The sequence below is a fragment of the Mastacembelus armatus genome, chromosome 5, assembly GCF_900324485.2.
Source record: "Mastacembelus armatus chromosome 5, fMasArm1.2, whole genome shotgun sequence".
NCBI classification, from domain to species: domain Eukaryota; kingdom Metazoa; phylum Chordata; class Actinopteri; order Synbranchiformes; family Mastacembelidae; genus Mastacembelus; species Mastacembelus armatus.
The window spans coordinates 22,453,943-22,467,154 of record NC_046637.1 but is presented as its reverse complement, the minus strand read 5'-3'; the positions used below and the strand labels follow the sequence as shown (position 1 = coordinate 22,467,154).

General features: G+C 40.0%; 1 protein-coding gene across 6 annotated transcripts in view; it reads right to left on the bottom strand.

Moving 5' to 3' along the window:
• The window catches only part of magi1b (membrane associated guanylate kinase, WW and PDZ domain containing 1b), a 119,916-nt gene extending 107,417 nt beyond the window's left edge, over positions 1-12,499 (bottom strand). For all 6 annotated transcript variants that reach the window (XM_026306907.1, XM_026306908.1, XM_026306910.1 and 3 more), the window contains exon 1: positions 11,675-12,499. In XM_026306907.1, coding sequence (XP_026162692.1) covers positions 11,675-11,972 — 298 coding nt within the window. In that variant the 5' untranslated portion in view covers positions 11,973-12,499. The remainder of the gene's footprint in view (positions 1-11,674) is intronic.
• Between the last annotated feature and the right edge of the window lie 713 nt (positions 12,500-13,212).

The following is a 13,212-nucleotide window of genomic DNA, read 5'->3' as shown; positions in this document are numbered from 1 at the left end:
ATCCTGCTGCATGGCACTATTTCCTTATAGGTATCAGATTATGCTCGTGACAGTGGCCACTACTTGCAGTGAAGTGCATTTCACAAGCCTACACCAGTGTACATTAGCCCACACAGTTTATATGTCAAAACTCCACTAGTGGCTTCATAAACATAGATTTTAAGTTTGGGAAATATGATTTCAGATCCCAACACGGAAATATTATAATTTGCAATCTACATTTAGCCTATAAAACCAAAATCCTCTTTCTCATAACATTTGTCAACTACAGCCAAAAAATGGAAAACAATTTAAATGAAATATTTTGTGCCGACAGGTCTGTCTAGAACAATGAAGAAAAAAAAAAAAAAACAGTGGTAGAATATGCTATCAAAAATATCTTTACTGCATAAAATACATTTTAGACGATTAACTCAATAAAACTATAAACACATAAATAAACCCAAAGTATCAAACTGTCAAGACTGACATAATAATTAGTATTAATTTCATAATGTATATTCTCAACAGATAACCCATAAATGTAAAATGACACATTCTTCATAGTTTTTACAACTACAAGGCACATAGACTGATTGTGTACAGCCTAGTGTTACATAAGTTTGGTTGGTAAGACATATACTCTACAAAGTCCCCAAATTGTAGAAGCAAATCTATTCTCACTCACATTATGTTTTCTTGTAAGCTTAGCTTTCATCAGAAAACTACATTATACATTTCTATGCTGTTTGAAAGAGTGTAAATCTAAAGTCGATTTATGTTGGTGTCAAATTCATTCAGGAAGGAAGGGTACATGGAAAAAAATATGAAAAAAGTCATTTTGAAGATTTAAACTGTCTTGCTCTTAAAGGAAGAGGATTATCATAATCGTGAAAATGTGAAGTCAAGGTGTGAAAATTTACATCAATTTACATAAATGCCATCACACAAGTTTTTACTTCCAAGAGCCATCATCAGATAAATTGTCAGTTCAGATAAGATGGGAGCATATACAGTGATCCAATCAAAGGTTTCACTGTCCCACCAATCAAGATGTCAAAGGGACTTTAAAGTCAAGCATTTTAGTTTATATTGCACAAATGTCTGTGGGTTCCATTTAAGGAGTATCAGACTTTAGAAAAGAGTCTGGCTCTACTGCTGACAGTCAGATCCAGAAAGTGGTGGCGGTGTCACTTAGACATCACTTCAAGACATAAAACTTGCCAAATCAATCATGCGGATCAATTGATCTGAGTGGAGACCCTTAATGGGAGCAGCTGGGAAATAAATAAATAAATAAATAAATCTTTGACTGATGCTAGCAGTGTGGAGAGAAGCTGGACACCACTGACCTCTTAATTAAGACACAGCCTTTTTCCTGTCTTTACTAATTAGTCTCTGCCCATCTAATTAAGATTCTATCAGTAAGCTGTCACATTTTACTCACTGCACTGAGTTAATAAAGCCGGTACTGTACAGTGATGTGTGTATAAGTGGCTCAGATGTTTGTGGAAACCAAAGATAAAAGTTTCTGTATTGTATTTTTTATATATGATGTTTACTAAACTTTAAGTGCTCAAATGCATACTGACCTTTACTTTCTGCTCTCAGACACACAGCCCCACACAGGGAGACAGCGTAACTTTATGCTGCCATTGTATTTAGTGTTACCATGTCCAACCCAAACTGTGCTTACAAAGTTGAGGCATTTGCAAATAATTTTATCTTTTCAACATTTAAACATCACATCGTGCTGTGTACCCAAACCTTGTTACTATGAATGAAGGAGAATAATAAATCATGCTGGCAATCATCAAGAAAGTGTTGACAACGTATAAGGCCTGCCTCCTTTGCCTCGGTGTTTTGAACCCAACAGCCCGAAATAATCATGATCACAAATGCTCAAAAGTCACTGGAAATTTTACCTTGTAATATTTTTGTACTTGTTTTCTAGCTGGCAGATTACAGACTGTAGTTCACAAGTGAAAATTATACTCTTACAAAAATTTATTTACCTTAACCATAAACTGGGCTGTGTGCAGACAAAATGTCCATATCAAAACCAACTTCACAAGCAGCTTTATCTAAAACTAAAGAATTCTGGGAATAGTCGAAAGAGCTCATAATGCATTTGAATTGAAACCATGTGGAATGCATAAATCATTCCTCCTTATCTAGCTGGATTTCAACCACAGTCATTTAAAAACTAACGACATGTTTTGCATTTCAAATGACTAGACTAGATAATAACTAGATCATATCTTTTGTGTGTTGTCCCTGGGAGAAATTAAATCATTTGGCATGTGTTTTATTAAGTGTAACTGGCATGAAACTACTGGAAACAACAGTTTAATGTGAGTGGTTAGATTGGTCACTGAGTCATGCAGTGAGTCCTTACCTTTAAAGGACACACAAGCACAGCTGATGCAGTCATTACACAGTGCCACACAGTCCGACAAAGGGATATCAGAGAGTTGGGATAACCACTGTACACACTGTGTCATCTGGCCCTTAATTGGTAACCATTTACAGTGGGTACGGAAAGTATTCAGACCCCTTTAAATTTTTCACTCTTTGTGTCATTGCAGCCATTTGCCAAAATCAAAAAAGTTCATTTTATTTCTCATTAATGTACACTCAGCACCCCATCTTGACAGAAAAAAACAGAAATGTAGAAATTTTTGCAAATTTATTAAAAAAGAAAAACTGAAATATCACATGGTCATAAGTATTCAGACCCTTTGCAGTGACACTCATATTTAACTCACATGCTGTCCATTTCTTCTGATCCTCCTAGAGATGGTTCTGCTCCTTCATTGCAGTCCAGCTGTGTTTAATTAAACTGATTGGACTCGATTAGGAAAGGCACACACCTGTCTATATAAGACCTTACAGCTCACAGTGCATGTCAGAGCAAATGAGAATCCTGAGGTTGAAGGAACTGCCCAAGGAGCTCAGAGACAGAATTGTGGCAAGGCACAGATCTGGCCAAGGTTACAAAAGAATTTCTGCAGCACTCAAGGTTCCTAAGAGCACAGTGGCCTCTATAATCCTCAAATGGAAAAAGTTTGGGACGACCAGAACTCTTCCTAGACCTGGCCGTCCAGCCAAACTGAGCAATCGTGGGAGAAGAGCCTTGGTGAGAGAGATAAAGAAGAACCCAAAGATCACTGTGGCTGAGCTCCAGAGATGCAGTAGGGAGATGGGAGAAAGTTCCACAAAGTCAACTATCACTGCAGCCCTCCACCAGTCGGGGCTTTATGGCAGAGCGGCCCGATGGAAGCCTCTCCTCAGTGCAAGACACATGAAAGCCTGCATAGAGTTTGCCAAAGAACACATGAAGGACTCCCAGACTATGAGAAATAAGATTCTCTGGTCTGATGAGACCAAGATTGAACTTTTTGGCGTTAATTCTAAGCGGTATGTGTGGAGAAAACCAGGCACTGCTCGTCACCTGCCCAATACAATCCCTACAGTGAAACATGGTGGTGGGAGCATCATGTTGTGGGGGTGTTTTTCAGCTGCAGGGACAGGACGACTGGTTGCAATTGAAGGAAAGATGAATGTGGCCAAGTACAGAGATATCCTGGAAGAAAACCTCTTCCAGAGTGCTCAGGACCTCAGACTGGGCTGAAGGTTCACCTTTCAACAGGACAATGACCCTAAGCACACAGCTAAAATAACAAAGGAGTGGCTTCGGAACAACTCTGTGACCGTTCTTGACTGGCCCAGCCAGAGCCCTGACCTAAACCCAATTGAGCATCTCTGGAGAGACCTGAAAATGGCTGTCCACCAACGTTCACCATCCAACCTGACAGAACTGGAGAGGATCTGCGAGGAACAATGGCAGAGGATCCCCAAATCCAGGTGTGAAAAACTTGTTGCATCATTCCCAAGAAGACTCATGGCTGTACTAGCTCAAAAGGGTGCTTCTACTCAATACTGAGCACAGGGTCTGAATACTTATGACCATGTGATATTTCAGTTTTTCTTTTTTAATAAATTTGCAAAAATTTCTACATTTCTGTTTTTTTCTGTCAAGATGGGGTGCTGAGTGTACATTAATGAGAAATAAAATGAAGTTTTTTGATTTTGGCAAATGGCTGCAATGACACAAAGAGTGAAAAATTGTCTGAATACTTTCCGTACCCACTGTATGTGCTGTGAGGCCACCTGTGTAGCTGATGACATAACCATATCTCCCCTGCCACCATGGAAGATTAACAAAACCATTTGTTGTTCTGTAGACTTCCAGCTAACCACACACACTTTCTCAGTAAAGGCCTAAGGTCACCATCACACTGGCAGGGAGAACTACAGGCAAGGTATCTGCTCAAGCCACACACACAAAAAAAAAAAAAAAAAAAAAGCTGCGGTGTCATTACAAACAAATGATTTTGAGGATTTTAAAAACATTTCTGTCCATGTAATTTTTGTTGATGCAATTTCCTAAATTAATGACAATCTCAGACACATTACTGTCACTTCCCAGCTAGACAAGTTGAAACAATGCCTGATATGTATGCAACAGCTGACAGTTCAAACATTTAACCCCTAAAAAGCGATGGTCCAAACAAAGCTTAGCGACCATAACTTGGCACGGCTGTCCTGTCAACCTCTGGGTGGTGTCCTATGTAAGGAATGGATTAAACACTCAGTTTGTTTGCCCTATAAATCTAGCAAACTATAAAAGTTAGCATGCCCAGTTCTCTGCCTAGCCCAGTATTATTTCTGAGGTGCAGAAGCATACTGTTATACTTCATGACATTGTGGAGCTACAGACTATATAAGAAAAGCTTTGCTTAGAATAGCCCATACTCTGCAAAATATTTCCCAACTGTGTGGAAACAGGTCCTGACTACTGCGATTTTAAAATGGAACTGATGCTCTAAGATTACCTAAGACTTTAGGTCTTACAGGCACATTAGAGAGGCCTCATTATAAAAAAAAAATCCCTTTCCCTTTAACACTAGAACTAACACCTGCTGTTTGAAAATGTGAACAATGAAGCAAAAAATAAATAAATCATGCTTTGTCTTGCTGTTCCAAATATCTACTGTAAGCTAAACAGCAGCATGCTGTTACTTTCAAACAAGTCTTAACTTCTTTCTCTATCATAGCTTTCTGTCGTGCTTCTTCACCACATTATAACAGCAATGCTGTTTCTTTATTTTGCATGTCTTCTACATAAGGATCCTGACTTGCTGCCCATAATCCACCACTCTCTCACTTCACAGCTACTGCAAGCCACATAAAACTGTCTTCATTGTTTTACCACACAGTCATCCATTAATGCCATGAAGTGACCTGTTGGGCAACACTTTTTATGATGAGACTTCAGAAGGAAGGACAGGGTGAGAAACTAAGAGCCCTCACAATTCCCATACCCAGACAACAATGAGAGAATAGATGAAGACTGGAGGGGGGAGAGTCAGACAGTAAACAAGGCAGACAGCAGGAAAAATGTAGAGGGGAAGAAATAAGGCAGTGTGGCTCAGCAAGGCATGATTATGTGCCTCATAACTGCCACTGCTGTGAGCCCTGGGAGTTTGGGGCTCAACTGTGTACATGTGTATGTGTGGCTATTTGGTGTTACTGCAGCGGACAAACGAGCAGACTTGTGTCTAAATCCTCTTAATCAGGGCTTGACCATTCTCTAAACCTGTAGATACTCCCTTTGTTTTGTCTGTGTGCACACACTAATATGCGTGAGTAAGTTTGCCAAACACTTTAAAATAATGGGATTTGTGTGAACAGACCCCAAAGTCTCAACCAGAACATAATTAAAAGGTAAAGATAAAAAGAAAACAGACTGGGGAAGAAGGGCTTTTATATATCAGGAAGCCTGAGACAAAGTACAGATTTTCTAGATGCAGCTAGAAAGGACACAGGCTGATAATTACTTTGATGACAAATTACCTCCATGTAAGCTTCTAAATGTCTATTTATATTCTCACTGTATATCCTGGGAAGTCAAATATGAGGTACAATAATATAAGAGAAACATGAGGAGAACTAAGTTTCTTTGTGCTGAAGTACAGTTCTTGCTGACTTAAAAGATAATTTTGCAAGAGACCAGCAACATTTTTCTTGTGCGCATCCACTTGCTGCTGGGTCTAGCCTCTGCCATATTATTAATGCCCACAGCCACTAACAATCCCATCATTTTGCTTCCTAGTCGTGCCCACTGCAGGCATAACCACATTTCATCTGCGATTAAACAGCAGCAGACTTGACAGAAAAACTTGGCTATGTCAGCCTGTCTGGCACACATAAATGCACATATACTGCTTCTGTGCTTTAACATTTTAAGGCCTCTTGTGCACAGTGACGGCTGACTTAGACAGAGCGTCAACTACTTCTGATGTGACTCCGGGTTGATGTCTTGATACATTATTTCACTGCAGAGCTACTGACTTCACATTTGCCACATTTATCATTCAAAATTTAATTGCTATCTTAGGTTAGCAAAGCTTTAGGAGAGGCAATGGAGAGTGACAGAATTAGGAAGGCACCCATACACTGAATTTGTCATTGACTTTACAAAATTGAGTGTTCCCACTAACAGTTTCATTTATTCAGGCTGATGAATAAATACTTTGGGTGGGTAATGCAATTTCCCCACTGTGGGACTAAAAAGGATAAATAACTTAACTAATGTGATATGAATAAGGGGTAGGAAGCTAAAAATATGTGGCAAACAATAACACTGATCAACACCATAAACTATGAACATACTAATATTAACAGTAGCAGTACTAAGAGGGGACTAAATGAGTGGAAAATATTTTATCTTGCATTGTACAATATAGAAGAGTAATAGGACAGTACAAAAGTACAAATAACATATGTGTACTGTCTGGCACACATAAATGCACAACACACACAATGTACAACCTTGAAAATTAGTAGAGTCACTTTAGGCAACTGAAACAACAAATTTTAATGCTCAATGTCCCACAAAAAAATCCTTTAACTAAGACATTACTCTGGGGTTGCAGGCTAATTTCACTAAAACAGAGCATCCTCCTACCTTCCAGCTCAAGGGATTATGCTAACCAGACAGTAAAAATGGCTGTGGGGGAATAACTGAAGGTGTTTTGAGTAGATTTGTCAACTCGTCCTCCACTTTGGCTAGGTTAGCTGCAACTTTAGGTACTGAACTAAAGCAGCTGCCTGATATTAAGCTTAGGACTTTGATTTTCCTGTGTGTTCTGACACACATAAGGGACTCGTCATTCCATGGTCTGACAGATCGGAAAAAAAAGCAGTGTGGTAAAATGCTACAAATCCTCAACAACTGACCATTAAAAAAAAAGTGAGTGCTGACAGATTTCCTTATATCTGGTTCAGAATGAGCCTGAAAAGGTCTCATGGGGAAACTATCAATGATCTTTTCACCTGCTTCTGTAGTAATAGTTTCAAAAGCGGCTCCCTCTAGAAACAATCTAAAGGATGTGATTTATAGTGAGCAGCACAGTAAAGGTAATTTTTAAAAGCATGTCATAATGTCATGTCATCATCTCACATCTAAAAACCTTAAACCTGAGGTTTGTTCATATTGAAGGCTCTTTTCTGAAAATGTGTTTGAATATTGTAATACTTCTCGAAAATACACAGTGTGCACATATACAAACACTGCATAAGAGCAGTCTTCAAAAGAAAGAGCAGGAACAGTCTCAGTGCCTTCCCTGTCTTGCTATTGTAACTTGGTTTGCCTTTATCGTCCATGACAGTGTGTGTAACTGTGACTGCCAAGTGTGACCAATTTCCATTCACACTCAATACAACAGCCGACACTTGAGCTAATTAGGAAAAGAAAGACGATTCTCTAGCAAACAAGAGGAAAGGCTGGGCACATGTGCATACATACCTCTTTAGAAGGATTACAAAAAGTGCTGCATTAGTTAGACAGCATTTCATGGTTTATTTAGTTGGTAACAGTGTCCCCTCTAGTGTATTTAAATGCAGAGCTTCAACTGTGCACCAACTCACACAAACAAACAATAAATTCAGCTCAAAGTAGACAAGATGCTTATACTGTACCCATGTGACTATTATCCCCCCCCCCCATGTCCATACATTCTCATAAATATAAACACACACTAAAACTGGAGCCAGAGGTCTTTCCTAAAGCCATGCTACAGGAAGGTTCTACCACTGTCAGAGAAAATAAAGGTGGAAGAACAGTTGAGGCGAGGTGGGGTGTCCAACTTCCTGCTGAGAGCAAGGAAATAAACACTTCCATATGCATTCTCTGCCAGAAACACTTGCACATACAGACGCCTGAAGTTAAAGCACAAACAGTGTTGGAAATTAGTGCAGGAGGGGCCTAGTTAGCAACTCATACATCTATATGAACGGGAGAATATACTCTGCTGCCAGAAATTTATAGGTAGTAAGGCCTTGATCATAACACCAGCTCTATACTACAATGCAGCACGTAGAGAAATACTCTGAAGCTGGAGAACCGAGATTCCCGATTGGTCTGGGACAGCAATAGTTGGTTTTACATGAAGAGGATCTAAACTTTACTCTATGTGACAGATCACAAGCAGCATATCCTGTTGACTAAAGTGACCCACAAGCAGCATACCTCCCGCCTGGGGAAACCCATGAACTCTGGTCCTCTGCTATTGTTCATGGCCAGAAAACACAAACACATTTAAAATGCTTTTGGCTACAAGCCCTTACAATCTTAACATACATCTTAACAATTTAGACTGTAAACTTAGACTAATATTCACCATCTGTCTAACCAAAGTCTATATGAAAAATACAGCAGAAACACAAACATATATGCATGGTATCATAGACTGATTAACACACTGAACATATGTCCTGACCAGAGTGAGCAAGCATGACACTAATCAGCTCTAGTTTCACACACCATATGTATGCTACCCATAGAGTTACCCAGTGGGTGTTTTGCATACGTGGGGCAGTAGGTTATCTCCTTATGAAGATTATCCATAAAGATGTTCAAGGGGCTTATGAGATTGACAGGTCTTATGTCGGTTTGTTTGCAAACACAGCATATTGTGTTTATCGTTACAACACGTCAGTTGGAGTATTTAATAATATAGTGCATTACTATGGGCTGCTTGTTTAAAAGGGTAAAGAGTGAGAGCACATGTCTGTGTCTGCATGCATCGTGCTTCATTACATAATCCAATGATTTTCCCACAGCTTCTTCCCAATCAGAACACGGTGAAATGGACAGCAGTGGTATACAGGCCGTCTGCTGTGTAAATGCTTGTGTTTTTTTTTTTTTTTTTCCCCTAACACTGACACCCAAAGCAAACACTGCAATCTCCACAGTAGAACTGGTCGGAGTCTCTTATCATCTCAGACTAGAAATACAACCCTGCTAACAGGTCTGAAAAAAAAAAAAAAAAAAAAAAAGGGCTGAAGGTCCTGACTAACAACTTCTCTCAACAGTTCTCTCTTTAGGCTGATGGCAGCAAAGCACAGGCCATGGCTGCTTAAATAACAGAGAGCTAAGACTTTACAGTGGTACCTCTCCTCACATCTCACATCGTGATTCAAGTGATTCAAGTGAAAATGGCACAAGCTTTGGGTAAAAATAGGTCACTTACATTTTACAGATGGCCCTTGTTGCCAAGCATATTTTCCCAATTAAGACTGATTAGGGAAGGAAATTCCCAGACAGCGTGAATTATTAAAAACTTGAAATGGAATCTGATCATGTGACAGTGTATCGCTGTGACATCCAACATCCCCAGATGGGTGCCGATAAAAAGAGTAGAGGTTGAAAGGAGGAATTTCCTCCAATTGTTTAAAGGTTTTACAGACTGAAGAGATGCTCCACTAACCAACTAAATTCGCAGTGGTTCCCTTGAAAAGATTCACCGAAGTGCTAAATAAATGCCTAAACACCAAAATTAGACAGTTTTCATAGCCACCACAGGAAAAATAAAAGACCAGCACTCTGATTTGCTTTTCTTCTTGCAACAAGAGCTCTATCAGAAAACACTCCCCCTGCAGTTACTGAATGAGACCAGGAGAGCTTCCAGTAGCAATTTAGATCACCTGGGAGCAAGTAAACAATTCTTAACTCAAGTGCAACAGCTTGAACTAAACTATAGATATTTCTGTAAGTAACAAAACCATTTTTTTTTTAATCTAAACTTAAATGTGAGACAAAGTCATCATTATTAAAACCTGTTTTTCCTGCTGCTTTTCCAGTGACACCACCAGCATAGCTCCACCCACTGTCAACCTGAGCAGAGGGCTAATCAGCCAGTAAGCGAAAACACCTGTGTGCAGAACCATTACATTTCTTTAATTTGCTCCATTTGTGCTTATACTTCATCAGGGCTCTTACAAATGCAAAGAGTTTCTCATTAAGCTGTTCTACAGAAGATTTTTTTTTTTTTTTTTTTTTTAAGATTTTTCTTCCAGGCTTTTAAAACATCACATTGACTTTTAGTCAAAACTACCGCAGGTGATTTGACTGGTTAATATAAACCAGTCACTGACGTCTGCTGGTGTAATGTTTGTTTAGAAAGAAACGGCAGCAGTTTTAGAACTTCTGAACACACAATTTCTCAGCACTGCTGTAAACAAATAAGGCCAAAGTAGTGAAAAGTAGTGATGGCCTCTGATTTAGTTAGAACTGAAGCACAATTTCCATTAGACATCTTTCTTTGATGTTAAGTTCAGTGTAACAACTTTATAAAGCCCGATGTCACTCCTGAACAGCCCAGGCCAACAGCCTAAAGCTGCCAGTGTTCACAGGTTATAAATATGTGAAATTTTCCTTGAGGAGTTGCTGCTCCTTTGCCAGTCGCTGAAGGAAGTCGGTGTGGCCCCGGCTGACTCCGAGCATCCCTTCAGCAGTGTGCTTTGCCACGCTGGGAGCCTGTCAGACTGGCTCAGTGTCAAAGTGTGTGGCCCTGCTGAGTCAAGCTGACCGTGAACTACCCAAACCAGGCACACTGGCCTGATGCTCCCATTCATGTTAGGTGCTAGAAAAATGTTGCCAGTCAAGTGTGTTTGAAGAGTCTGCAGTTAGAGTACAAACCTAACGAAGAGCCACACAAGACCCAGGTCAACTCAGACTCCTACCTGCCTCACCTCTTTTTTTTTTTCTTTTTTTTTTTAATTTCAAGTTATGTATATGACTTCATTCAAATTGAAAGTAAACTGAGCCACTCCTGTGCTGTTGTATGTAATCGCTGTTATTCATATAGGCCACCTACACAGAATCAAAGTTGAATTGATTTTAAAGTGATGGAAGGAGTGACACCTGTGAGTGTGGCTGTAAATCGACGTATTACTTGGAAGGGTTTCCATTTGGGCCATTTCACAGGGTGGATGAGAACACAGAGCAAAAACAAAAGCAAAGCTGAATAAACAGTGTGTGTGAGCTTGTTATTTCCATCTCGCTAGGCCCGACAGGTGGCATTTTCTCTAGTAGGTTAAAACAACAACAACAAAAGAAGAAAAAACACGCGTCAGATTTTTTTGTCACTTTTTGTGTTTAACCTCCAGAAAACCTTTATTTCGCCTGGCTGAACTTATTTAAACCTCTTCCAACAGTAACTACACAACTCATCCCTGGTGGCAAATCCAACTGAAATAGTTTGCGTTTGATTAACTTCCAGTTTATTTATGTCGAACTAAAAGTATAAAAAGCTTTGCATGTCGTGCTTCCTCTTTTAGTTCTTACCTTGCCTGACCGTTTTCAACCTGACGGGACCTTTGCAGTTCTTAATGACGGTCTGTACGTCGTACAGGGGTAATCCCGAAATCGCGAGGTTCTCCACCTCCAGCAGCAGTTCCCCGTCATTTAATTTTCCACTTTTGTAAGCCACCACATCTTGGTTAACCTCCCCGATATAGGCGAACTCTCCGTTCTCCGCGCCGCCGCGCAGTGGCACATTCACTTCTCCACGGGCATCTTTGGACACGGAGCACTCGTTCACTCTGAAAGTCCAGTGGTTCTTCTTTAGCACGGGATTGGACATTGTGAACAGTTCCGAGCCGACACCAAAACAGGTGGGCCCTGCCACTGGCGATAAGAAAGTCACAGGAGCAGGAACGCCTCAAAGAAAGTAGACTTGTGTTGGAGCGCAACAAACTTTATTTCGCTTCAGCAGAAACATGAGCGCCTCTGACAGTATGATCCCACCGCTCTCCCGAGCTGAGAAATCAAGCCATTCTTCTTTGCTCCTTAATGTGTGCTAATGGTTTTCTTAATTTTCATTTTTTTCCCTGAACTTTAACCTTCCTTTATCGATGTCATCTTAACGGCACATCTGCCACCGTCCCACACGCGTCTCGGGTCCTCTTATTAAATCCCAAATGTTCTTTTAAACTCACTTTACACGGTGTTTCCTTGTGTGCTCGAGTTAACAGCGACTGTACACTTTTCCCTCCTTGCCAAACCTTTGACTTTATGGGCAGTTGTTAGCGTCGCCTCCGGCTCCTTTAACCAGGTACGGCGCTCCCCGTGCGCTGAGCCGAGTTCGTCCCTGATCTGGGCTCCGCTGTGGCGCTGGGAATGTGTCGGTGTTCGTGCTGCGTTCAGGAGCGGTTGGAAATATTACATTCACGACGAGGGGGCGGGGAGGTCGGTGTCACATGATTTCCCATTGCCAGATAAATATTAATACATTGTGTAAGCGAACAATTTTTGTAATCTCTTAAATTTCGAAATTCGGATTTTAGGGTAAGGTATTGCAGGACTGCATAAAAAGTTATTGTTTCTGGTGTTTATAAAAGGCAGTTTTGTTAGTCATTTTCTTTTAGATTTAACGTATAAACACTACATCTATTTAACATATACTAATACATAGCTCTTTTAAACCAAAAGTCTACTAGGGCCTGCCTTTGCATGTATTTAGTAATATCTTTTTTATCAATCCTACAGATTTGTATTTACTTCAGGAAATGCAACACTGGCATTATAAAACATGTTCATTGTAAAGCATCAGTGCATTATACTTAATTGGAACACGCTGAGATTCTTACATTTTAAAGCTGTTAGAAAACGAGTTTATAAAGAGCACTTGAAGGCAGCAAAAGTACAATGAGCGCATGCGTACCAGTCAGAGCAGAAAGGGCTGTCTTATGTGCCTTTTGTAAGAAAAAGGCCTGGGCTTTAATAAATTAGAGACTGATATAATATTGTGTTTATTTCAGTTCATTTTAGATCTTAACAACAACACACCCAATAAATGCTAAATATAATCTAATATCTTTGTT